The 25378-nt window shown below is 30.7% G+C and overlaps 3 protein-coding genes across 3 annotated transcripts in view; 1 reads left to right on the top strand and 2 right to left on the bottom strand.

Moving 5' to 3' along the window:
* Positions 1 to 1774, bottom strand: part of LOC134691167 (zygotic DNA replication licensing factor mcm3-like) — a 61356-nt gene extending 59582 nt beyond the window's left edge. The window contains exon 1 of the mRNA XM_063551475.1: positions 1559 to 1774. Within this exon, the coding sequence (XP_063407545.1) occupies positions 1559 to 1627 (69 nt within the window). The 5' untranslated portion in view covers positions 1628 to 1774. The remainder of the gene's footprint in view (positions 1 to 1558) is intronic.
* On the top strand, positions 1736 to 24905 carry LOC134691171 (tRNA-splicing endonuclease subunit Sen34-like). Its single transcript, XM_063551484.1, has 6 exons — positions 1736 to 1894; positions 4561 to 4698; positions 5492 to 5592; positions 20071 to 20284; positions 21170 to 21331; positions 23485 to 24905. The coding sequence occupies exons 1-6, from the start codon at positions 1828 to 1830 to the stop codon at positions 23670 to 23672; spliced, it is 870 nt and encodes a 289-aa protein (XP_063407554.1). The 5' UTR covers positions 1736 to 1827; the 3' UTR covers positions 23673 to 24905.
* LOC134691169 (E3 ubiquitin-protein ligase TRIM71-like) lies at positions 16154 to 18641 on the bottom strand. The gene has a single exon (XM_063551481.1). The coding sequence runs from the start codon at positions 18557 to 18559 to the stop codon at positions 16829 to 16831; it is 1731 nt and encodes a 576-aa protein (XP_063407551.1). The 5' UTR covers positions 18560 to 18641; the 3' UTR covers positions 16154 to 16828.
* Positions 24906 to 25378: the final 473 nt, after the last annotated feature.

The raw sequence follows: 25378 nt of genomic DNA, 5'->3' as shown, positions 1-25378 counted from the left end.
TCGAAATTTGCAACTTTTTGATTCTGGACAATTATTTTTTGCTCAGTAGTATTTGACTCATTTAAGTCGTATTTGGTCTTGCATTATAGGGAGACAAATCCTAAAATTTGTAAATCTAGACATTAGTGAGTCAAAAGCAGATTCAGACTTATTAATGTCTGAGCTCTGACTGGCGAGGCGTCACAGCAAAGTATAATTAGTATTACAATAAATTTTAAAGACGTCTATAATTATTTGGACTATAATTAACTTGTACTATTATTCTATGCTTCGTCCATATGTGTGCAAATTTGTCTGCCATTACGTAAAATCACACAGGTTCCTGTCAACTTTGACATAACAATTCAAAAAATTTGACCTCACAATAAATGGGGAATTCCAGTCAAAACCTGGTTAAATCGGCACCCGGTCAAATCGGCACTCAGTATAGCCAAATCGGCACCTAGTCAAATTGACACCTGGTTAAATCGGCACTTTATTTAATCAATTTGGCACCCATGTTAGATTTGTTTAATATACATATTTGAACAGTTATTTCAGCAAAAACAGTAAAAATAAGGAAGGGGTTGTCCAGAAATATTCGCTTAATTTTATTCACATTTTTAGGAGTTGATGTATATATATTTTTCTCTTAACTAAATGCATATTTTAGTTATATATGCTACGATCAAGGATTTGTATAGTTCTCACAATCCTTGCAATGATATATGAGGTATGGTACTGGATATTTTTTATGCACGTTTTAACAGTTGAACATTTTGCGGTTGTTGGTATAATGCTGTTTAAACTCTCCTGAAAAAACACCTTGAATTGCTAATTATTTTGCATGAAAGTTTGAGTTATTGAAAGGGACACATAGTTTTCCATTTTATTGCTTCTAATTGTCTCATTGTTAAACATTAGCTTTTAAAATTATTTATACATATATAATATCAAATATTTTTGGATGCCGATTTGACCAGGTGCCGATTTAACCAGGTGCCGATTTGACTTGTACCCTAAATGAAGGGGGGGGGGGGGGGCAATCAGTGGCGGATCCAGGAATTTTCATAAGTGGGGGCCCACTGACTGCCATAAGAGGGGGCCCGCTCCAGTCACGATTCAGTGATTCCCGATATAAGCAAGCAAATTTTTTTCCAAAAGGGGGGGCCCGGCCCCCCCCCCTAAATCCGCCTCTGGCAATAGGGGGTCCATTAAGATGTGAACAAAAAACATCAGTTAACAAACAGGGTTAAAAAACAGTTAATAGCTTAAATTTATCTCAAATAACAGTTAACAACACCTTGAAGAGAGCCATAACAGGTTAACACAAAAAGGTATCCCCCCTCCCCTTTTCATGACAGATGTCTTTCAGTCAAGTTTGAGTGTTCCGATGAAAGGAATCAAATGTTTCATGATTTGTGTATCCGTTTACTGATCTTAACTGTGTGATGTCTGATGTCAGTGATGATCAGTGAAACGTAAAATCACAAAAAATACTAAAATGAAATTAATCAGTGATTGATTGCAAATAATAAGTTATTTTACAGTAAAGTTATGGCATTGTTTTTATACTTACTCCATCATCTAGGAAATCAAGATATTCTCTCTGTATTTCTATTATTCGTTGATCTATTTCTGCTGCCATTTTAGTTTTTTACTTGATATTGTTTTCCTAAGTTCTGGTTTCTTTGTGGAGGTAATGCTTTATTTTCCCGCCGTTCATGTCACATGGGAGTTATTTTTAGATTATTTATTCCACGTGGTTTTCGTTCGTATCATCTCTAGCTTCTTCTGAAACTGAAAGTAGATTTTTCTGTCTTTCTTTAAAAATCGTTGGAAAATGTAATGTCTGATCGTTGCAGAATCAAAATATATCTACAGAACCAAAATGTATTTGTATGGAGTGCTAAAGGTATTGAAATAACATCATAAAGAGTAAAATAAAAAAAAAACAAACACAAAAAACACCATAAATTTATGCCAAAATCACTAGCTGCTTTTGAAGTGGACAAAACTCTCACAAATAAAGAAAATTCATGGTCTTATAAACTATCTGAATTAATGAAATATATTGGAATATCCTTTAACAAGCATTGTAATATTAATTTCAAACAGAAACTAGAAGATTTCTACAAAAATAAAATTATTTTTGAACTTTCTAAGATAAAAGATGGAAACTGTGGTAAACTTTTATTTTTTAGTAAAATTTATACTAAATTTAAACAACAAGAATATTTGAATTTTAATATTCCTAAATACCTTAGAAAAAAACTCACTAAATTAAGAATAAGTGCACACTCATTAGCAATAGAAACTGGGAGGTATGCAAGACCAAAAATACCATCTAATGAGAGATTTTGTAAATTTTGCACAGAAAAAATTGAAAATGAGATTCATTTCTTGATTGAATGTCCGCAATATAAAAACATTAGATCTAAATATAAAATAAATGATATTAATTCAAATAATTTGGATGAAAATTTTACCAAAATGTTAAATCCTATGTCTAAAAAGGAATTAAAATCTATTTGTATGTATATTGAAGAAGCTCTTGATTTGAGAGACCACCATACCGTTTCATCAGATAATAATCTTTTACAGTAGTTTGTGCATATACATATATATATATAAATATCTTGTATTGTGTGTTTTAAGTAAATATACGAAAATCTATAATAATACTGAAATATAAGTCTATGGTATCAATATCAGTCTATAATGTATTTGTATACATAGAATTGGCTCATGACTTGTTACATGAATCTTTATTTCATTTATATGTTGTTTTAATATTATAATTGTCTGTATTTGGATCACGCCTCTATTGTGCTCTTTCCAATAAAATATTGAATTGAATTGAATTGAATTGAATAAATTCAAGGATTTGTAGTCTTGCACTGTGCAACAATTAAATTGACAGTAAGGACTGGAATTAATAAATATATCATGTATTAGAACTCAGCTATTTAAATTGCAGAAGAAATATAACCAAAAGTCGACAAGACATTACACAACAAAAAAAATTCAAGGCCATTTTTTCATGTTTTGTTTCCCCCTGAATGACACAATAACACCTCTAGTAAAATGGAGCATTTCATTATACAATTGCTATTGGCAACAACACGTTTGGAGAGAAAGTGCCACTATATCAGTTTATATATATATCTTATCTGAGGGGAATAGGACCTCTTATTGGGACTTCAGGATCAGGTGTTTTTAAGCTCGTTATTTCGGGATTGACCCTTTCTGGATCCAGGAATTCTTTTTTCCAATTTTGGGATATCGAGATTTAAATTTATTTTACTTCGGGACCTCAGGATTTAGTGTTTTTAAACCCAGGATTTTGGGATCAGGACCCCTTTTACCCGCCCTTATCTGGTTGAATCTAAAAAAAGTTATGAATGAATTAAATTGAAACTATTGATTAAAGATCTACATATGGAAAAAAAAGTATGACATCAACTTATGATTATAATCTCTTTAATTATAACTTAGTATAGAATGTCCCTGTTAATAGGAACTAAAAAAAACTGATATGTTACTATAAACATGCTAAACCAAATCCAGTCACATCTAGAAAACTTTTGATCATTGTACCTGAGGTAAACTGCATATATCATCCTTCACTCTAATATTGGTAATTGTTTAACTAGATTTTTTACAGCAACAAAATAAACAGTATAGACATGATAGAGATATGATTTGTACACTGTCCAGCTTAAATCTGTTCAGAATTTCAATGCAGAAAAGCAATTATATATTTTGTTTCTTTTAAACTATGAATGAATAATTAATTGTTCACACTTAAAGTACCAGAAATGATTATGACTGAACAACAACAGTATCATAAATATAATTCTCAGAAACCAATAAAGATGGTAATTAAAATACATTGTGGCTGTGTGAATCAGAAAATAAAATTGTGTGAATCACAAAAAAAAATGTATAATGAAAGAATTTCATAAAACATATGTAAAAGGTATGTTTCTTCAAAGAAGAATTGTGTTTTTGAACTATATATATATATACACTTCAGGCACCTTAATTTTGTTTAAGAAATGTTTTTTCAGTTATTTGTATACAGAGACTAAAGGCTATGAAGATTTTTAAAAAAAATATTTCACATTTAATGATGTTGTTTTCCCTTGCGGTTTTAAAGCTTTCCAATAGACACTTATGGAATGGGCATAATGGTTTTGTTGTAATTTTTGCTGATTTTGCCTTTTCACAGATTGATATGAATTGGTACATGTCATGATATTATTTCCACTTCCATAAGAAACAAATATGCCATAAATTTATTATGTGCGGTAAACATCTCATCTCAAAATAAGTTTTTAACCAAATGAAGACACCATTTCTGACTTATAATAAAATTATCAGTAATAAGTTGACAATTTACTGAAAAAAATAAATCATCTTTAATTTTAATCTTGGTGTTATTGTTAAAAGCACTTATTTCAGTGTCCCTATTATCTTATAAATTTAACCTGACTTGAGACAAATTTAACATTGATTGACCCTAGTCACTTCAAATGTAATTGGGTTGATGATTTATAACATTTTTTACCTTGATAGATTCTGTGACATTGAGGGAAGAATGGAGAATTGTTGGATCATTGGTGGGATGTCTTCCACGCTTACCTCGACAGAACAACCAGCTGGGGCTACCATTACAGTTACTTCCAGAGGAAACAACAATGTTACTAGAAAAGAGTATTTACCTATTATACAAATAAACACAACATAAAAGTTCAGAGTTCTTATTCAGCAATTTGAAAAATTATTATTATTTATTCTCATTAGATGATTAAATATAAAGGTCTATATCTTTGAGTCATGTGTAAGTAAAAATAGTTGTGAGATATATATTTATATCAATTTGATAGTGACCCAATAGCACAAAAAACAAGAATGAGTCCATAAAGTACATGAATGCCCCACTTGCAATATCATTTTCTATATCTAGTGGACCTTAAAATTGGTTTCAAAACAAAAATTTGGCATTAGAATTAGACAGATTGTATGATATTGAACATGTGTTCTAAGTTTCAAGTTGATTGGACATCAAAAACTGCCCTGACCAAAAACTTTAACCCAAAGCAAGACTGACTGACAGATGCATGCACAAATGGACAGACATAATAAATTTTTACTTTTGACTCAAAATCATCGTATTGTCCATCTTTCATGACTGTAGTTGAAGGCATGTTTATCAATCTTAGACTTATATGTGAGGGGCCTGATGGGTTATTTTCGTCCTTCGTGAATGGCACATATTCCCTATTGTGATCTGTTTTTCTACAGAATATATTTGATCCATGAACATGGAAATTTATTTTCTGTGAATTGTGATTGACAAAAAAGTCAACTCGTGAATCGTGATGAGACCCCCTATCAGGCCCCTCATATGTTTATATTCTTTTATATTTAATAAAAACAAATTTGCAATTTGTTCTTGCATGATTCTTTTATATTTATTAAAAACAAATTTGCATGTTTATTGAAGGTGTGTGCTTATTGGTAAAACCAAAAGAAAACTTACTGGAACCAACACCTGAACAGGTCAAAGAGCATGAACATTTAAGACTGGATTTGTATAAGGAGCAGGTAACTTTTTTCTGTATACTGTGAATTCATTTATATTCATTTGCAGGCCTCTACAATAACGCTTGTCCGATTGTCCGGTACCAGAGGTAAAAAAGGTTGGACAAGTAAAAGCTATACCAAGCTTTTCCGATGGGACAAGTAGAATCATTCTGCAGAAAATAAATTTTAATCAAAACAAAGTATAATTATTAACAAAAAAAACAAGAAAAGAAGATTTGTTTGACATCTTTCCTTTTTAAACTGAAACTAATTGAAACTTTTTATTTCTCAAGACCCCTCAGACTTGCAATCGATAATTTAAAACTGGTTCTTTGTCAAGTATTTTTAACAGGTAAAAAGCACACTTTTCTCAGAAACCAGTCTTACCGAACCCATTTAACCATGTGCTTTTTAGATAAGGTAACTTTAAAAGACAGTTTGTCACCAGCTCGGAAATGATTCGGCTTCAAGTTTAATAGACAGTTGGGCACTGTAGGAGACATATTTCATAGACATGATTAATTTACAGTTTGGCAAGGCAGTAGACATTTCTGGACCAAGACAAATCAGAACTTCTTTTCCTAACTTATTTTGTTGCTTTATAATAATTAATACCAATGTCCATAACGTATTTTTTAAATAAGAATGAGGAAATTATTTACCATAAAAATCATCAAATCGTGTTTGATCTTTATGTAGAAAAAACAATACTTGCAATGCAGTGACCTATAGTTGATAATTTCTGTGTCATTTGGTCTTTTGTCTCATTGACAATCATACCTCATATTCTTTTTATTGATTGCATTTGAAATACCTTTTTTCAACTTTTTAAAAATAGGATAAAAATCCAATGAGTGTACATTTAGAGGCCAATCAGATGGTGCCTTATGTGCAAAGTATGATGAGACTTAAGCATTGATAAAAACTAGAACCTAAGTCCTGTGACACAACTAAATTCAGTTGTTCATGGCTCATATCTTTTAAAAGTATTTCAAAGGATATAAATCAAATTCTGTTCAATTTTTTTTAATTCATTTTGTTCCTTGAATCAACTTGAAATGCAAAAAAGGTTAATATTAAGATTTTTTTTGGACAAGTTACAATTTTATTCGAACAAGTAAGTTTTGGTATGTACTTGTCCTACTGGACAAGTTGAAAAAAAAGTTATTGTAGAGGCCTGATTTGATACCAATTTCCGTGGGTTTGTGGGTACAGGTGATTCATGAATTCAAGTGTCCAATGAATAACATATTTTCAATAGGCTTTGTATACAGACATGACAGAGATTGGCAATATGATGATTCAGGAAATCAAATATCCACGAAAAAATCAAGTTTTTAGGGCTTATTCTCATTCAAATTTACATATAAAATTAATCCCAGTTTGCCTTAGTACAAATTTTCGGTGTCTTCTGGCTATTCCTACATTTTGTATTTTTCTATTCTGGCTATTCCTACATGGGGGATTAGTGGAATAACAATAGATGTTGTTATTGCAAGATATGTTGTTTTAATCATTAGTCTCTAATTAGGTCCCAGGTAACTTTAACTGTGGATTTTAAATAAAATAACTATTTATAATTTTTTTTTTTTTTTTTCAATTCAATTCAATATTTTATTTAAGTCTCATCTCTCAATAATATATAATACAACATTACATTAAATGTAAAAATATATAAATATAAAAAGAGAGCCATTCTGTACAGAATTATAAGAGACTATAACATTAAAAATTATATAAAGAATGCATCTATTATAAAACATATTGACATTAACATTATTTACAGTATAAAACATTTCTACATCTATTTAAAATAAGATTACAGGCTTTGGCACAGCTACGAATCATATTATTATCTGTAAATAAAAACACTAATTTCTGTTTATCATCATAAGACATAAAATCACTATTAAAATGTGTTGCTTCATCAAATAATGTTTTTCTAAAATCATCATACAAAGGACACGATAAAATAACATGGGCTTCATCTTCTAAAACATTCGTACAATTATCACATACTCGATCTTTTAAAATTAATTTTTCAAATCTCCCCGTTTCTATTCTTAGTGGTGCTACACCACATCGAAATTTGGCAAAAGAACTCCTTTGCGAAAATGGCATTGGAATTTTACAATAAGTTTCCGTTTCAAAACTGTTCTTAAACAAATTATATGTGCGAAGTTTGTTACCCCCTTTACCAGATAAAGCTTTCTCTGATTTTAAATTGCCTTGCCACTGTTCGACATATTTACTAAACATTTTATTTTAGACATAACAGTATTGACAACTGAGGTACTATCAACATAATCTGTAATGATACACAAATGTTCTGCATTATACTCAGAAAACGTTTGCCTTACATAAAAATTCCAATTTTTTATACACTTATGTTTTTTACTCATAATGTCTGCCCATATGAAAATTTTTCTGTTTAAACGCTCAGAACTCATATTGTTCAAACGGCACCATAGTCGAATTAAGCATTGCCATTGTTTTTGAAAGATAGGTATCCACCCCATATCCCCTGCAACTGCAGCATTTGGAGTATATTTACCCACTCCAAGAAAAAATCTGCAAGCTCTATTATGGATGGCATTTATAAAAGAAAAATTTTTGCAACCCCAAATACCAGCACCATATTCAACAATTGGAAGCACCAAACTCTCATATAATTTTGAAAAGACATTATGAGTAACACCACCTAAAATTTTGCACTTGGCTATAACAAGGCCAAGTGCTCTATTTGCAGAAGCTGCAACAGCTTTATCAGTTACATTATAATCTAAAAATTCACTTAAAACTACACCCAAATATGTATAAGTAGAAGAATATTCAATGATATCATTCCCACATTTAAATTCAACATAAGACCACTGTTAACATTAAACCATTCTGATAAATGGCCGTTTAATCGTACTGAACATAATATATTTGAATAAATAGACTGTATAGCAGCACAAAAATTTTCAGCCACCCCCATTATATTTAACTTGGACCATAGTATATTTCTATTGATGGTATCATATGCCTTTTTAAAATCAATAAACGCACAGAAAGTAGATTTACGAAGCTTCTTTCTGACTTCAATTATGTTTGTAAGAGAAGACAATTGGTCTATAGTGCTTCGATTTTGACGGAAACCATTTTGTTCGTCGACTAATATGTTATTGTCATCTATCCATTGCACAAGCCTTTCGTTTAAAATATTACAATAAAGCTTATAGGAAACACAAGCTAATGCAATTCCTCTGTAAGACAAAGGGTCGCGCGGATCTGTCATGTTTGCTTTAGGTATAGGATTGATAATAATTTTGTTCCATAATTCTGGCGTTTTTTGGAACCTAAAGCAAAAATCAAATAAATGGTACAAAAACAAAGTTGAGCAATTATTTTGCAAAAATTCAACTGGTTAATTATATGAAATTTATGTAAAAAATGTTGCTTTATGGTAGTTGGAAAACCCGTATCAAGTTTTATTATAAAGTGTTTCTAATATGGAATTTCTTGAAAATGAAATCATTTAAAAGAAAAGGTAGTTAAAGCATTTAATAGTACCCACCAATTTCAACTTAAGCTTCAAAGATTTGAATGGTTTCATTATTTGAATAAAAAATGATTTTTTAACAACAAATCATTTAGAAGGTTGACATAATAAACTAAAGAAGTTAGCCAATGCACCACACCCAAACATCTTCAGCTTGATCAAGTTGTTGAGTCAAGAAAAAGCCTTCCTTGCTCTTGCTTCACACTAAGCATTAAAGAATTGGTGGTAAACATGGTCCAAGAAGGAGAAAATATACAGGGAAATAGATGACAGACTTTGTGATGGTTTTTTTCTAAATCCATAGGATGTCAGATGTGAACAGCTTGATATTTTAGTCTGAGATGGATGAATTTTTTTATTAGTTGTTATCGGATTTAAACTAGCTGTCACTAACTGCGAGTACTCTCAGATCTGTACAAATTGTTGTCTTGTTGTGGGGATGTATTAGTACTCGTCCACGTCCACTTGGTGTTTTGTGAGATGAATTTCTAATTGTCACTTCGGGGTCTTTAAGCTGACTATGCGGTATTGGCTTTGCTCATTGTTGAAGGCCATTCGGTGACCTATAGTTGTCAATTTCTGTGTCATTTTGGTCTCTTGTGGAGAGTTGTCGCATATGGAAATATACCACATTTTCCAATTTTTGTATTCAAACATTGAAAACAAGGTTACAGAATTATGAAAGTGTGCCAATCTAGTATGTAGATGCTGCTTCTCATCTGCTGAACATTCATTCAGACTTTGTTTATTCTTATGTGTTTAATTAAATGAAATTTTTTACTGTATAAATGCTCTGCTTTAATGTCAATTTAGTGTACTTTTGGTGCTTTATTTCAATGAGTATGTAGTGTAACTCAAAATTTATTTCTTATTTATTAGTGCTTTATTTCAAAGAAAAATTACTACAATTTAGATAACTTTATATTTCAATTGATATCATTTACAAATGTACTTTTATATAATTTCAAATACTTGTAAATAACATTGAGCCTATAAATTCATTTTGTGTTTTTGAATATTATTTACCACAAATTTGCTTTTAACAAATTTATATATAAAATATTGAAATATTGACTGAATTTAAAACATTGTAATAAAATTTATGTTATTTTCCACAAGAATTACCTGGATTTACCTTAAATAATTAGTTAAGTGTTGTTACAATATAATCCTACATAATCCGATTGTTTACATACAAATTCTGGGAACTCCTACATAAGATTTTACTATTTTACCTATAAAATTCAAAATGTAGGAATAGCCAGAATGAACCAAATTTTCAGGTACACAAGAATTAACTAAGGCGAAATGGGAGCTTCTGTAAACAATAAAATTAAGTTATGTTTTGTTTGTATTGCAATTAGTTGATATTTGTTATTTTGATGTCAAATTCTACCATGAAATACTTTTTAAAGGAAAGATATTTTTTTCATTTTTGGTGTGTCACTTTTTATAGTTGCTCTTTTTTTACTGAAAGTGTTTTTTTTTACTAATGTGTTATATTTTGTAAATAAAGTCTTATTAGAGATGACAAATTGGATATGAACATTTCATATTTGAATGAATAAATAAAGACAAAACTCATACAAGTACAAGGCACTGATATACATATTTGAATGTTCAAGGTTAATTTAGTTTCCAAGTTTGAGGATGTAAGATGCTGCATCACCATACTGAATATAGTCAGTTGTACCATTGTGTAGAGTTACCTTTAAAGTGGTGAATCTTTCTTCTATTTATCTATACTTCTTGGGTTTTCCTCTCATCTTGCCACCTGCTGCACACTGCCATGACTTTCTTTTCCTCGTAAGCTACCTACTCTTTCTTGAACACATTGATCATTTAAAATATATTTGGATGTGTTGTTTTGGCTGTCTTTTGGATCTTGTTATGCCAGCCTTCTAAATGATTATTTGACCTGGTCCTTCTGTTGGGTGGTGGTTCCAGGTTGGTTGTAGGTTTCTGACCTCTCTTCATATCACAATTATACGTTAACTTGGTGCAGGTATTAATTTAGTCTGTGGTGCGTTTTCCGAGGTGTGTATTCTTGGTTAAGTATTTGGTAAACGTGATTGCAGTTTTGTCTGGTAGAGTGCTGATCTCCTGCTTTCGAATGAAGGCAGTTTTTGTGCAGTCTAATTGGTCTGTGCATCTCATGATAAACTAATCATTGGTAATTTGTTCAAATCTTGAAGACGTCAAGTCATTGAATACCATGGATTTTGCTTTTTATATATAATTAGCAAGGCTTTGGAGATTTTTTAATATTTTTTTTACTAAAGTTTCTGTTATGTAATTAAACAAGTCTGTGGGAAAATATGTTTTTTTTCTTTCTATTAAACTTTTTATGTTGCACAATGTAAAGGATAATTGAATTATTTTAATTTTTCTAACTGCATGAATTAAAAAAAAATTGCAACTTTTATTAAATATCAACATGATCAACAAACAATATTTCAGTAGAAGCAACTTTCCAGCTAGATCTACATTTTTTTATTGTAGATTTTTCCTGATTTCACAACTTTTGAAATCATAAAAATGGTCACTTTTATTAAAAAAAATAATTAAAGAGAAACAAATCCCTAATTACATGTTGTTCAAATTGCTATAAAAACACAAAAGGTTTAATTTGTTTATTTAATACCTCTCTATACCTTGTCAAAATGATGGTTTATTGAGAATAAAGATATATCCATATATAATATTTTTATCTAAATTCACATTTCACCTTAGTTCAATTCCCATCTGGCCTTAGTATATTTTATACCTTTTTTACCTGGAATTCACAGTTAAGGCAAAATGGGAACACACCGTTTTTAGCAATCCATGAAAATTAATATCCTTGAAAATAACTGAATCCACAGAAATACACCGTGCAATATGTAAGAAAACTGGAATCTGTTAATTCAATCACTAAGGAAGTTGAAAGTTTTGCATTGAATATTCATTTAAAAAATTTGTAAGGGTTCCGTGGAACCCAGTGTCTCGCCTACTTTTGCTGTAAATTGAGGGAAAAAATCAATAAAAATATTCTGCTTGATACTATCTTTTAATTGTAAGAAGCTTCTTAAGTTTTTAAGAAAGTTATCAAAATTTTTAAAAATGTAATCAAAGAGTGAATGTGTTGTTACCTGGCAGAAAATCTAAGTCCATTTAAAGTAAAATACGGAAAAAATGGATTTATTGTTTTACAAAATTTACTTCTGGATACTATCTAATGATCATAAACAAGCTTCTGTCCAAGTTTGGTACAAATCCAGGATAGTTTAAGAAAGTTATTAAAATTTTAAAAACTTTAACCACAGAGTGAATGTTATGTTTTTCCGCAGGAAAACTAAGTCCATTTATAAGTAAAATACGGAAAAAATTGAATTTTATTTTCACAAAATTTACTTCTGGATACTATCTTATGATCATAAACAAGCTTCTGTCCAAGTTTGGAAGAAATCCAGTATGGTTTAAGAAAGTTATTAAAATTTCAAAAACTTTAACCACAGAGTGAATATTTGTGGACGCCGCCGCTGCCGCCGTCGACGCCGACGGAATGTAGGATCGCTTAGTCTCGCTTTTTCGACTAAAGTCGAAGGCTCGACAAAAATGTACTTAAAAATATTATGTGAAATTAAATAAAATCTATAATTTAGAATTGATAGTTGTAAGTAGAAAGAGCTTTGAGCAAGGAACAAAATAAACTACAAAAATCGATAGTTTAATTAATTTGGAGATACGTTTTTTTTTAAAATAACTGGATACAGTTGACCTTCACCTTATATTTGCATTGGTATTATTTGGGTCTCAAATTGAAAGATAAGAAATTTAGAATCTGCTTGAATTTTAGTAAATGACATTTCATGTGCTTTTGAAGTCTTTTACATTTGTATGAAAAGAAAAACTTGTTTGATGGAGCATAAATGTTACCTTGTATCATAGGAAAATAACCAAGGAGTCTGAACATCTGACACAAATTCATAAACCTGACCAAAGAACACTCTTTAAACTGTGCATTAAGAAATGAATCTGTACATTCTTTACCATTAGTTTTTGACGGCAGACAACCAATGAACATGTTGTTTATCTGTTAGTTTGAATTCAGTTTTAATACTAGAATGTTGAATTGTTCATTGTCTATTTCATTTATATTTCGGTACAAGGGCGTTTTTAAATAAAAACGTATTTTCTTGTCCCAGCCACTTTAAAAAAAAAATTGTTTGATCTTTGCAAGTATTTTTTTGTGCAGTCAGTATATTGAATTAGATTTAACATTTTTAAGCAAAGAAACAGTTTATTATCAGAGGGATTGATAAGATATTGACTCCTGAATGGTCTAAAACAACCAAAATGGCATGTCCTTAGACCGCCTGTTCAACATTCATACTCTAAAATTTCGTAAAAAAATGAAGAAATAAATGTTATTTTTACTTTACATAAGTTCATTAATAATTCAAAAGTATGTTCAGAGCCAACATATTTTAATAAACAGCTTTCAATATAGGATTTTTAAATTCAGAAGGTGTGTCCCTCATAAAATGTCCACTACAAAACGAAGTAATTAAAATTTGCCAATAAACAGTTTTATAAAATCAATGTAATTTTTGTTTGCAAGAGATATAAACATTAGGGTTTTACAAAAGAAGTGATGCTTTTATAACGGCAATTAAATTGTTGGTAAGAAAAATTAAGCACATCAAATGGACCAGAGTGATACCATATTTTTGTTAATGTCCACTATGAAACGGGTCAAATCTCCTTCAGTATCTGGCTTTAAAATTACGAAAAATCATCAGTGTACAGCTTAATAAATGCTTTGATGAATACAATCAGTCTTGTTGCTAAATATTACAATATAGGGATTGTGGGGGAAAAAATAAAACATGCGAATATGTCCCCTACGAAACGGTCCCCTACGAAAAACGTTTTGTGGTGGACACTACCACTACCATGCAGTCTTTTTTTAATCTTTTTTCAATTATACTCGTGCAAAACAAATAACAAGGGTTAGTTTCATGTAATTTGTATTATGTTTTTATTAACATATAATAGGGTTGATGTCAACTACGAAACTTTTTGTCCACTACAAAACGCATCAAAATGTCCATTACGTAACATGAGTTGTACCTTCATATGTGAAGTACTGTCTAATCTTTATCGATAAAAATGGTTTTCAAATTTAGAAAAAAAATAGATTTTTCTAGTATTTAAAGTAAACAAACTGGAATCTCTGTAGGAAACATTTAATATTGCAAAAAATATGTGTGTTTAGAAGAAGTTTCGTAAGTTTTTTGTTTTGATACAATGTTCATTTTTTTCATACAGTATTCCTGCTTTTTTTACAACAAAATAGGGATGTTGACATCCTTCATATTTCTAAATTTTTTATTTTTTTTTATCAAGAATAACCTTCATTTACTTGCTGGATAAAATACAAAATGTACTGTTCCTTGACATTTTTAGTATTTTATTTACTTACAACTGTTACAAGTCACGATTCATAATTTGTGTTGAGTTACTCCCCTTGTCATATCAATTTTATGGCTACAATGTATACTAAATAAAATTATATGGGTACAGCATTTGTGAAGGGAACAATATTGACATAGAGATAAACATAGCTGGCTATCTGTGATTGGTTGATATATCATTTTTATATTTTCTCTTCTGGAAAGCATAAAGTTTCATGCAAGCACAAATTTGTCCTAAAATTTATATGATCAACATTGTCAAAATTACATGCAAGGTCAGTTTCCTATGTCTCAGGCAATGTTCAGATTTGTTCATTTGTGATATTTCCTACAACACGATGAAGCAGATACAGTGCACAGAAGCAATTTTCTGATAATAGAAGACGCGACTCCACTTCCAGTTCCCTTATCATATGGTCTATGAACACAAAAAAATAGTGGGACTTTCCAATACTGATTTGGCGTGTTTGCATGGGGATTGGCTCTGGTAGTCTGTCAACCACATCCCCTCGGCATATTATCAACGATATCTAAGGGTTCTGATAATTCTAATGCCGATTGGTAAACCTCATTTCAAACTGATGAACCATACGTACACTGAAAAATGTGCTCCAAAACTACATGTCTTAGACTGAGTATAAAAAATTCAAATCTTGTAAAAGATACAAGTTACTATCCGATTTTGTCATAATCTCCAATAAAACTTTAATTTTGAAATCAAATGCCGTTATTTAATGATATTTCATCAATTGAATATTGACAACACAGGTGCATGTTTCATTTAACATTCAATTTATAAATTATTTTGTTGCATGCCGAATCGATGTGCACACAACTGCGTGTTAACTTAGAGTATAGGGAGCTATGCTCCTGGAACATTCTCAAATTGATGTGGGTGGGGATGGGGAGACTCACCCTCTTTCATTTGATTTGTTTTATTGTCCAGTGATCATTTCTGAAGACTGCCTGTGTCTACCACTTACAATTCAAGTTCTAGAGAAAGGACACTAGTCCAGTAAACAGACTGTGACCTTCTCTCTCTCTCTCTATGACACATTGATTTGGTATCAAACTTTTCACATGTTACACTGTACTTGTCTAAATTCTTTTATAAAAGATGAATAAATTAAGGCTTAAAAATCACCAAAATAAGCCTTTCCGAGAGAATAAAATTTTGTAAGAAATTCTTTGATATTGCAATATTGAATGTAATCATAAGTAATCCAAAGTAATCATAATTATGTAAAGAAAAGTAATCTCTAATATAATCGATTACATTTGAAATAAGGTGTAGTTGTAATGTAATCGATTACATTTTATTAGCAAAGTAGTTGTAATTTAATAGATTACATTTTAAAGTAATCGACCCCATCCCTGATTTAAGTGTGGTAAAATCACAAATAGATACTGAGCTCCAATTAGATCACAGCAGTTTTTCCATAATTAGTTTATTAAAAACACCATTTAAGGATATAATTGCTAAAATTAGCATTGCCAGCAATGGGGCCACCATTTAGTTCTTTATATTCTTATAATTCAAAGTAAATGCACTCAAACACATACTCCATAAAAATAGAAATAGCTTTCACATTTATTCATTTTCCATGTCACAATTATAATTTAAATACATGTATGCAAATTCACAAGTTTTTGCTCTTTTCTCCCCTTTTAAGACTGGATAGTTCTTCCAAAGACAAAAACTCACATTTTACAATTTGACAGCATTATCCCATGCAGTATTCCCCAAAATCTCCAAATTTATCTTGTAATTTTGTTCATTATACAGCAAACACAATGTTGAGTTATTATACAGCAAACACAATGTTAAGTTATTAACTAAAAGAATTCTAAATCTAAAGTAAGAGATGATTGTTCATTATGATGTCACTTTATTAATAAAAGGACCTATATTTTTGGATGTATCTGTGATAGATCTTATAATGAAGTTACAAAATGTTAAAATGTTGTAGAAGACACTCAAATTGATGATTCCAAGAACTAAAAATGACTTGATATGAATGTTTTACATTACTCTAAATGCTGAAATTATTGCAATGATTTTACTTATGTGAAATAATACGACTGGGTTACAATCCCAATAATTTAAACTCACATTTAATAAAATTTATATAATATGAATAAAACAGGATTTTTCATAATATCACAAAAATCGTGTTCTAAAATGTCATAATCGCAATAAAAATTGCATGCAATAGTTTCTGAATATACAGTATTGTATATACATGTACCCTCTTTACATAAGGTAATTAAGCTTTAATAAGTGGAGCTTGGCATTGCTATATTTATCATCTTTTCTGCATGCAACCCATAATTCTTCACTTTCAGTCATATATAAGCAGTGTGGTAGTCTAATCCCCATTTCAGCAAGTGTTTTGCATCCCAATATTTCCCCAGCTTGGCTCAAAAGATGTAAAGCATGATTTTTCTCATCAGAAACTAAAACAGTACCAGTTGAAGTAACTTCAACATCCCTAGGGAAAAATTTGTCGAAGATTTGAACCCCAGTATAGATCCATCTAAGGTTCCCTGTCCATTCAATTGTTACTACTCTCCCTTCATACTTTCCGAATGATTTGTCAACAAGATCAACAACATATATATTGTTTTTAAAGTCTGTCTTGATTCTAATTGGTCTAGTAAAAAGTCTTTCTTGGTCTGCAGCAAACTCATGCACTTTTTCAACTTCTCCCTCAGAACTAAGAACTATTATTCTATTCGCACTGTCTGCTTTTGATGTTGGAAAAGACTTGGACTCTGCTATTCCTACAAGAATATGATTATCCATGCTTACATGCAAACCTAATGTTATAAACGGATGACATGAATGAAATATCTTAAAATATTTAATCCTGTTAATGTCACTCAGGCTGCCGAGATTTAGGATTTTCAAATCAGATGCTTTTTCTGAGAAAATGATATCATTGCCATTTTGCATCATGGCCATGTCATACAAAGATTGTGTTGTCTCAGTATCAATGCTTATATAGTCATTTGATAGCGTTACTTTGTATAATTTATCTTCCCAGATACTTGCTATTATAGCAGAATTATTTTCCAGTACTAACATTTTTGATGCACTAGAAATTATGCTGTTTTCATAAGATTTGACCAGTTCAAATTTTGGAGCTGCATAGACATGGCCAAAAATTCTACAAATTACATTGTTAGAAAAAGATTTGTTTACAAACTCAAAGTTCTTCAAATTTGTTGGTGTAATGAGAGCTTGTTTTAGTAGTTTTTCTTTTGCTTGAATATTTGCTGTCAGGACTTTGGATGCATCAATGGACTGAAGAGTTTTATTGATTTCATTTTTTGTCAACTCTAACTCCTCATTTGTTTGCATTATAGTCGCGATTTGTTGTTGCAAAACTTCCTCAGTTGGCTTCCAGTGGGAATCTACTTCACTTAAAAGCTTTTTTGAATGATTTCTAACAGCATTAACTATTTGGTTTTCTTGCTCCGATATATTTTCCTTAATTTCATTATAATGTTTTTGTCCAGTTGACATCTTTTGTTGCAGTCTTTCTTCCTCCTGTGAATAAAATTCTATGTGTGATTCAACTTTATTCTCATAGCTCTTCATTTTCAATAATTTTTCTTCATACACTTCACTTATATCACAAAAGTCATGGTCTGTATGCAATTCCTTTATACATTTAGTACATATTGTTACGGCACAGTCTTTGCAAAAAACAGAGCATTTTTTACCTGTGTGTAATTGGCAGGTTATATTCACCAGAGCATTTAGACGGATAGAATCTATTGTACTCTCAGCTCCACAATCTTTTATATCATAGACATGATGTTCTGCTAGACTTTTGCTTTTTGAATGAAACTTTGTTGAACAATTGTTACAAAATAGTAATTCACATTCAATACACTTCCATTTTAAATCTGGTGACTCCTCACAAATTTGACACACTGCAAAAGATTGTGCTATGTGCTCAGTTTGAGAATAAGACATTTTTCTTCAGTATACAGATTAGGAATGTGCCATTTTTCTTCACTGTACAGTTATAGAATAAGCCATATACTTACAGGAAATAGATTACTTGTCACTTGCGCATTACTCTATCAGAAAGTTATTTATAGTGCATTTATAAATACATTTTGTACTTCATTATCTTTTACCTGTTGTTATTTAATTATTATGACTTTGCACTTAAAAGACTTTAGTTAAAAGGGGTATTTAAATGTAAATAGACATTTTCTTCCTTTGATATATATTGATTTGATATTTCAGAGTTTGGAATATAAATAAAAGGAGTAGTGGGTATTTGACAATCAGAGATTTTGCCAAAAATCAACTGACTGACAATTTAGAATGTTATTGTTTTTTTATAATACCTTTTGAGTCATTTATTCCGTCAGTTAGCATTTGAGTGTGGTATTACAGTGGAAGATCCAGGGGTTTGGGGGAGGGGTTTGACCCCCCTTTTTTTGATAATCAATACTTTAGAATGGAGATATTAAAATGGGCTGAATATGCCCCTTTATTATTTATAAAAATTTTATCTCTTGAATAAAAGAAAAATTTAGTTAAAGTTTTATTTATATCTTATGAGCCAAAAATTAGATCATTACCAAAATAGAGTTATACAGCAGTTTGCATTAACTGTTTATATACAGATAATATCATAGGCGGATCAAGGGGGAGGGGTGCCCAGGCCCCCCCTTTTGTGGGAAAAATTTGGTTGATTATATAGGGAATCACTGAAGCATTAATGGAGCCCCACTCCCTTTTCGGTCAGTCAGCAGGCCCCCCCTCCCCCACTCCCCTTTATGAAAAGTTCTGGATCTGCCACTGAATATACCAACAAAAATAAGTTGTTTCTTTCTACAAATCTACACAGCTTTGATCATATACATCCATGGTGCTGCTATAACTTTTTATCTTTTAACAACAAGTAACAATTTATTTATTCAATTGGATAGAGGAACAGACTTTCAGTTATTTATTTTCACAGCCACAAAAAAGATATCTCTCAAACCAATCTTTGTCCATTTTAAAATCAAATTCTAATTGCCATTTTGAATAAACAATGTCAATGAGTCAATGACACTTCAAGGTATATATTTAATAAAAAATGTCTGATCTTTATTCAGAGTTATAAATTATGATATGGTGAAGACATCATCTGTACGAAATAAAAATCAATAAACAGATTAAAAAGAGAGAGGCAAACTTTGTTACCAAAGGGATATTCAAACTCATTGCCAACAGGAAACTGACAAGCTAGCTATAGGCCACAGCTAAAAACGAAAAACCACCAAAAGATAAACACATCATAGAAAACTAAAGTCTGAGCAACACAAACACAACCCAAAAAAGGAGATACTCTAGGGTGCTTCAGAATGGTAACCACACCCTGCTCCACATGTAGCACATATAGTGTTACTTATATAGGTACAAACCCAGTGATAATTCTAATCAGTAGGTCACTATCAAAATTAAATTTTATTGTAATTTTTTAGATCGAACTTTTCAAAGATGAGAGAAGAAAAGAAATGATTCACAATCTGCATCAGATCAAAGAAGGAAAGAGAAAAAAGCTAAAGGAAGAAATGGAGAGAAAAAGAGAAGCAGGAGAAACTGTCAATGAAACAGATTTAGATGTAGAAATAGATATAAACACCATACAGATACCTCCTGTTGCTCTGAAAAATTCACTAGTACAACTTTATACTGGTTAGTTTATATGCCATTCATGCATTCAATGCGGTTACCATTTGCTTGAAGTGGATGGCTACCTTGGATTTGATAAAATTGAGAATGGAAATGGGGAATGTGTCAAAGAGACAACAACCCGACCAAATAAAAAAACAACAGCAGAAGGTCACCAAAAAGTCTTCAATGTAGCAGGAAATTCCCGCACCCGGAGGCGTCCTTCAGCTGGCCCCTAAACAAATATATACTTATTTAGCATAAGATTTTGTGCATGAAGTATTTACCGCTTACAACTAAATGTATTTTTCCAAATCTGTTGTGTTAAACAGGGCTTTTTATAAAATCATCACGGAAGACTTTCGCTAGAAGTTTCTTTTAAATTATTTCTTAGTAAAACATTAACACTAATTATCTGTGTAACATGTTTCATATTTATCCGATTGTGTTTTATTACTAGCTCCTATACATGTTCTTCCTTAGCTCCATATTATTTCCAATTTTCTATATAAGAACATTCTGCAATGAAAGTACTGAGTTGTCTCCCTTTCTATATGTAATTTTAATTTTAGCAATACCATTATGTTGAAATTTTTAATTACATTTTTGAAGTACATTTTACATTATTGTTTTTGTAATTAATATGATGTTTATTAATTCTTGTACTTCATACTGCCCAATTAAGTATACTTTGCCCTAAGAAATATTACAAGAATATTGTCTAGATTTGATTTCTATCTTCTTGTAGTGGAGACCTATGCATTATAAATTAATTGATGATTCACTTCTGAAAAGATGATTTTTTTTTAATCAACAATCTTTTTTTTTTTTCTTTTTTTTTTTTTTAGCTTTGATGAATAATACATGTACTGGTATGTGATGGTCTAATTAGTCTTTCATTATTTGTAGAAAGTCCATATAATGAAGCTTTAGATGAATGTGGGTCTGAATGGTGTTACCCTACCAATGACAAAGAGACTACGAGATACAAAGTGTTCACAGATTTATGGAAGAAAGGGCATTATCTAACTTCTGGAAGTAAATTTGGTGGAGATTTCTTGGTTTATCCAGGTGAGATTTACTAGATAATTTATAGATTTTGCTCTAAAATTTCTTAACCAAATAAAAGTACCTCGATAAAAGAAGGTTTGGTATAAGTGCCAATTTGACAACTGTCCATCAAAGTCACAATTTATAAAAGTAAACCTTTATAGGTCAAAGTAAGGTCTTTACCATCGAGCCTTGGCTCACACTGCACAGCAAGCTCAATTATCAAATTCAGACTTCTGTCAACTGATTTTCAATTAGAATTATTTACTACAACTAAAATTGTTTAACCTTCTTTTATTGAGTTTTCTTTAATTATTTGGCAATTTAATCCTTTTGGCACATGGTTCTAAAAAATTTAATCAACACACGGTTGTCTACGATCTCAAAATATGATAGGCTACTTCATATAGTAAAAAAACTTTCATTTATAGCTATCTGGATGTATGCTTTATGTAGATTTTTCTTTTATCAAAAATGAAAAGTTATTTGAATCATTTTAGAAACAGAATCTTACATATTCACTCAAGGATTATGGGAATTAACCAATTTGGATAGTTAAATCATCAATTTTCTATAGTCCTTGCACAGTCTCTCACTTGCAAATTGTAAATGTAGCTATATAAGTTGTATAAATTCCCATAACCCGCTGATACCAATGTAATTGATTGTGTTTAAAAACAAGCATTGTATTCCCAGATCTGGCAGGCATGCAGTCTCCTGTTTGACAAAAATTTGATTTATGTTTTATAAATTACCATGCAATCTGTTTCAATGTCTAATAGAAGTATATACATTGCAATGTGTTGTATAAAGCAGCTGTTGGATAGTAATACTATAGAAGACTTCTATTATTCTTACAGTGTGTATGAGAAATGCAGTCTGTCATATAACTGTGTTCAACAAAATGGTGTTTTTTTGAAAGTTATTTTTATGTACACTAGTTCTGCATTTAAGCAAGTTTTAAAGAACCATGCTTTGCTGACAGGGAATGTTTATGTTCACAGGAGGAAGACATTTAAGACATAAATTATTTTGAAAATATCAAGAGATTATCTCCCTTTCATATAAAAAAAAATCCACCAAGAAATAGCATCAAATACACTCTGGGGAGAAATAAATTTCAACTGACAAGTACAAAAAAATAACCTGTCTAAATTCTTTCTGTAGTAACTAAGAAATTCTAATGCATATCAATGTATTAGTTCAAATTTATGATTGTCTATTATGAAAAAGAAGATGAGTTTACATGATTGCCAATAATTGTGTATGACATTTATTTATTTTTCGTCTGTTGAATCCTTTCAGATTTCTTTTTTTGTTTGTTTTGAAAGGGAAGTAACTCTGTTATGCCAACAATAACAACTTGTTAGCTTTAATTAAGTTTTATGAACTTATTTCAACCTTTTATCATCAATTTCGTCATCTGTTGAATCCTTTCAGATTTTTCCTTAATACTGTGCTATTTTAATAAAGGGTTGTGGCATCATTTTTGTTTTGAAAGGGAAGTAACTCCTTGCTAACCCTATATGGTAACTAACCATGTGAAACCCTATATCAAATATACATAGTCACCATGTGTAGTCCATTGACCAATCATATCCCCATAAATCTATTGGAGGTAAGATAATAACAACTATAGGTCACTGTAGTTTTAGATTTTTGAATATAGAATTAGGAGATTATTGCCAATTTGACTGTATATTGATCTCCATCTTTTGCAAATGTGTATTGTTTTGGTTGCTGTTTCATTGTTGTATTATCAACATCACTTTCTATACATATTTGTTAAATTGAATATGCTATTCTTTACTTAACTTTTGGAAATTAAGAAATTGACATAATATTGCTTTGACAGGACAAGTTTATCAGTTTCTTCTTCTAATGCATTAAATTTATCCTGTTGAAAGAAAGACAATAGTTATCAAAAGTACCAGGATTATAATTTAATACGCCAGACGCGCGTTTCGTCTACATAAGACTCATCAGTGAAGCTCAGATCAAAAAAGTTAAAAAGCCAAATAAATACGAAGTTGAATAGCATTGAGGATCCAAAATTCCAAAACTCTGTAATCATTTGTCCATTTTAAAAATACTTGTGCCAGTATATGATTATTTATGTTATAGTATGTGAGTTCTCAGATAGGATGTCATCACTAGATACTTGTTCTTTGTAGGAGATCCAGCCAGATTCCATTCATTTTACATAGCTGTGTGTCGTCCATACAAACAAGAGATTTCCATGTCTGACTTTATATCATTGGCAAGAATGGGATCAAATGTTCGTAAAACTGTCATATTGTGTTCTGTTGATAACAATGATCAGGTTGTTTATACCTCTATACAATGGACAGGAATAGCATAACAGGAGAATGTACCTGCTGGTTTATAGATGTATCCGGTTTTAAGCATTTCAGCAAGTTAGTTATAAAAGGATACATAAGATAAGGCTGTGAAGTTACAGAGACACAGAGAGAGAGAAAGATGTACAATGATAAAAGTAGATTAAAAACATTACAATAGAAGGAAATATCTAAATTGTTGTTAAAGTTTAATGCATGTTAATTGTATCAAGTTGTTGCTCCTTAGGTATTATCAATATTGAGAAAATGCCAAAGTGAGTTTATATTGCCTATTTGTTTTTACACAAAGTAAAATATTCTATACATTTTCTGTGCATAGTCCATGAGTATAAAAACAAGGATGTGGTATGATTTCCAATGAGACAACTAACAATTAAAACTTAAGGATAAAGATGTAAAAATTTATTGTTACAGCTAACCATGCAGTCTTTAACAATGAGCAAATAGATATAAGAAGATGTGGTACGAGTGCCTATGAGACAACTCTCCATATAAATAGTTACAATAAGTAAAAACATAACCAATTTAGGTCTAAGTATGGCTTTCAACACAGAGTCATGGCTCACACAGAATAGCCAGCTATAAAGCCCAAAAAGAATAGTAAATTATAAAAGGTAACTTGGATAACAAAATTTGAAACTGTTTAAAGACATATAGAGAATGATTGTGGGTTTTTACATGAATGTGGACAACCAACCATCTCCTAACCTTTGACAATGGAGTAACAAACCAACTGTTATAATCAGCTGGAAGGAACTCGTCTCATCAGATTGACACCAAGCATGAAAAAACAAATGACAAAAAGTAAAGATCTGAGGTTACTAACAATATTGAAAGTTATTCATAGCCTAATTTGAAAGTAAGAATAAACAGTCTAGTCGTACACTAAAATGTCATCAGAACACCTCAAACAAATATGGTTTACCATGACGTAAGTGCTTCATACACAGTTTGAATGAGAAAATGACAAAATATGTGCATGTACTGACAGGATATAGGACCACAAGTGTTTATACATGTAGTGATATCTCTGTTAATTATTTACTACCGGTATTAAAACTAAATTGATCAGGACATGTCATAATCATTTCAAAGACAATAATTTCTTTCTGAAATCAAATTCAGGAAGCAAAATCAGTTAATAAGAATGTGTGGAGCTAAGGTGTGTTACGAATAGCTGTTTCTTTTTCATCCCATAATTGTAAATTTAAAAATAGTAAATGTCTATGCATCAATTGTGTCTTTTGTCAACCCATTCATCTTCTAGCTCTTTTATATAACCGTTGTCACTATACAATAGATAAATCCATGGTTAACTAGCTGACAAGAGTACCACAGAATATATGTTCTTCCAATTTTAATTATTGTAATGATGAACCTGAATCACTTATTAGCTTATATCCACTTCATTTGAACTTTGGTGGATAGTTGTCTCATTGGCAATCATACCACATCTTCTTATTTTCATAATAAAAGCCAGTCATTTTTATCTGTCAAAGTCCAAAAAGCAATAGGATTTACTTTTCAAATGTCAGCATAGTTCATGTTATGAAATGTTTGCATGAAAATAATTTTGATAGAACATTTATTTACATTTTTTTTTTCATCTTCTTGTTTATTATCATATTTAGAATTTGATGGTCTATATATTTTCTTTATTTTATGACAAGAAAGACAGAGCTGGACATTGTGTTTGGTTTTTGTATTG

The sequence above is a fragment of the Mytilus trossulus genome, chromosome 11 (assembly GCF_036588685.1).
Source record: "Mytilus trossulus isolate FHL-02 chromosome 11, PNRI_Mtr1.1.1.hap1, whole genome shotgun sequence".
In the NCBI taxonomy this organism is placed as follows: domain Eukaryota; kingdom Metazoa; phylum Mollusca; class Bivalvia; order Mytilida; family Mytilidae; genus Mytilus; species Mytilus trossulus.
The sequence above is the reverse complement of the archived record's forward strand: the minus strand, read 5'-3'. Positions and strand labels throughout refer to the sequence as shown.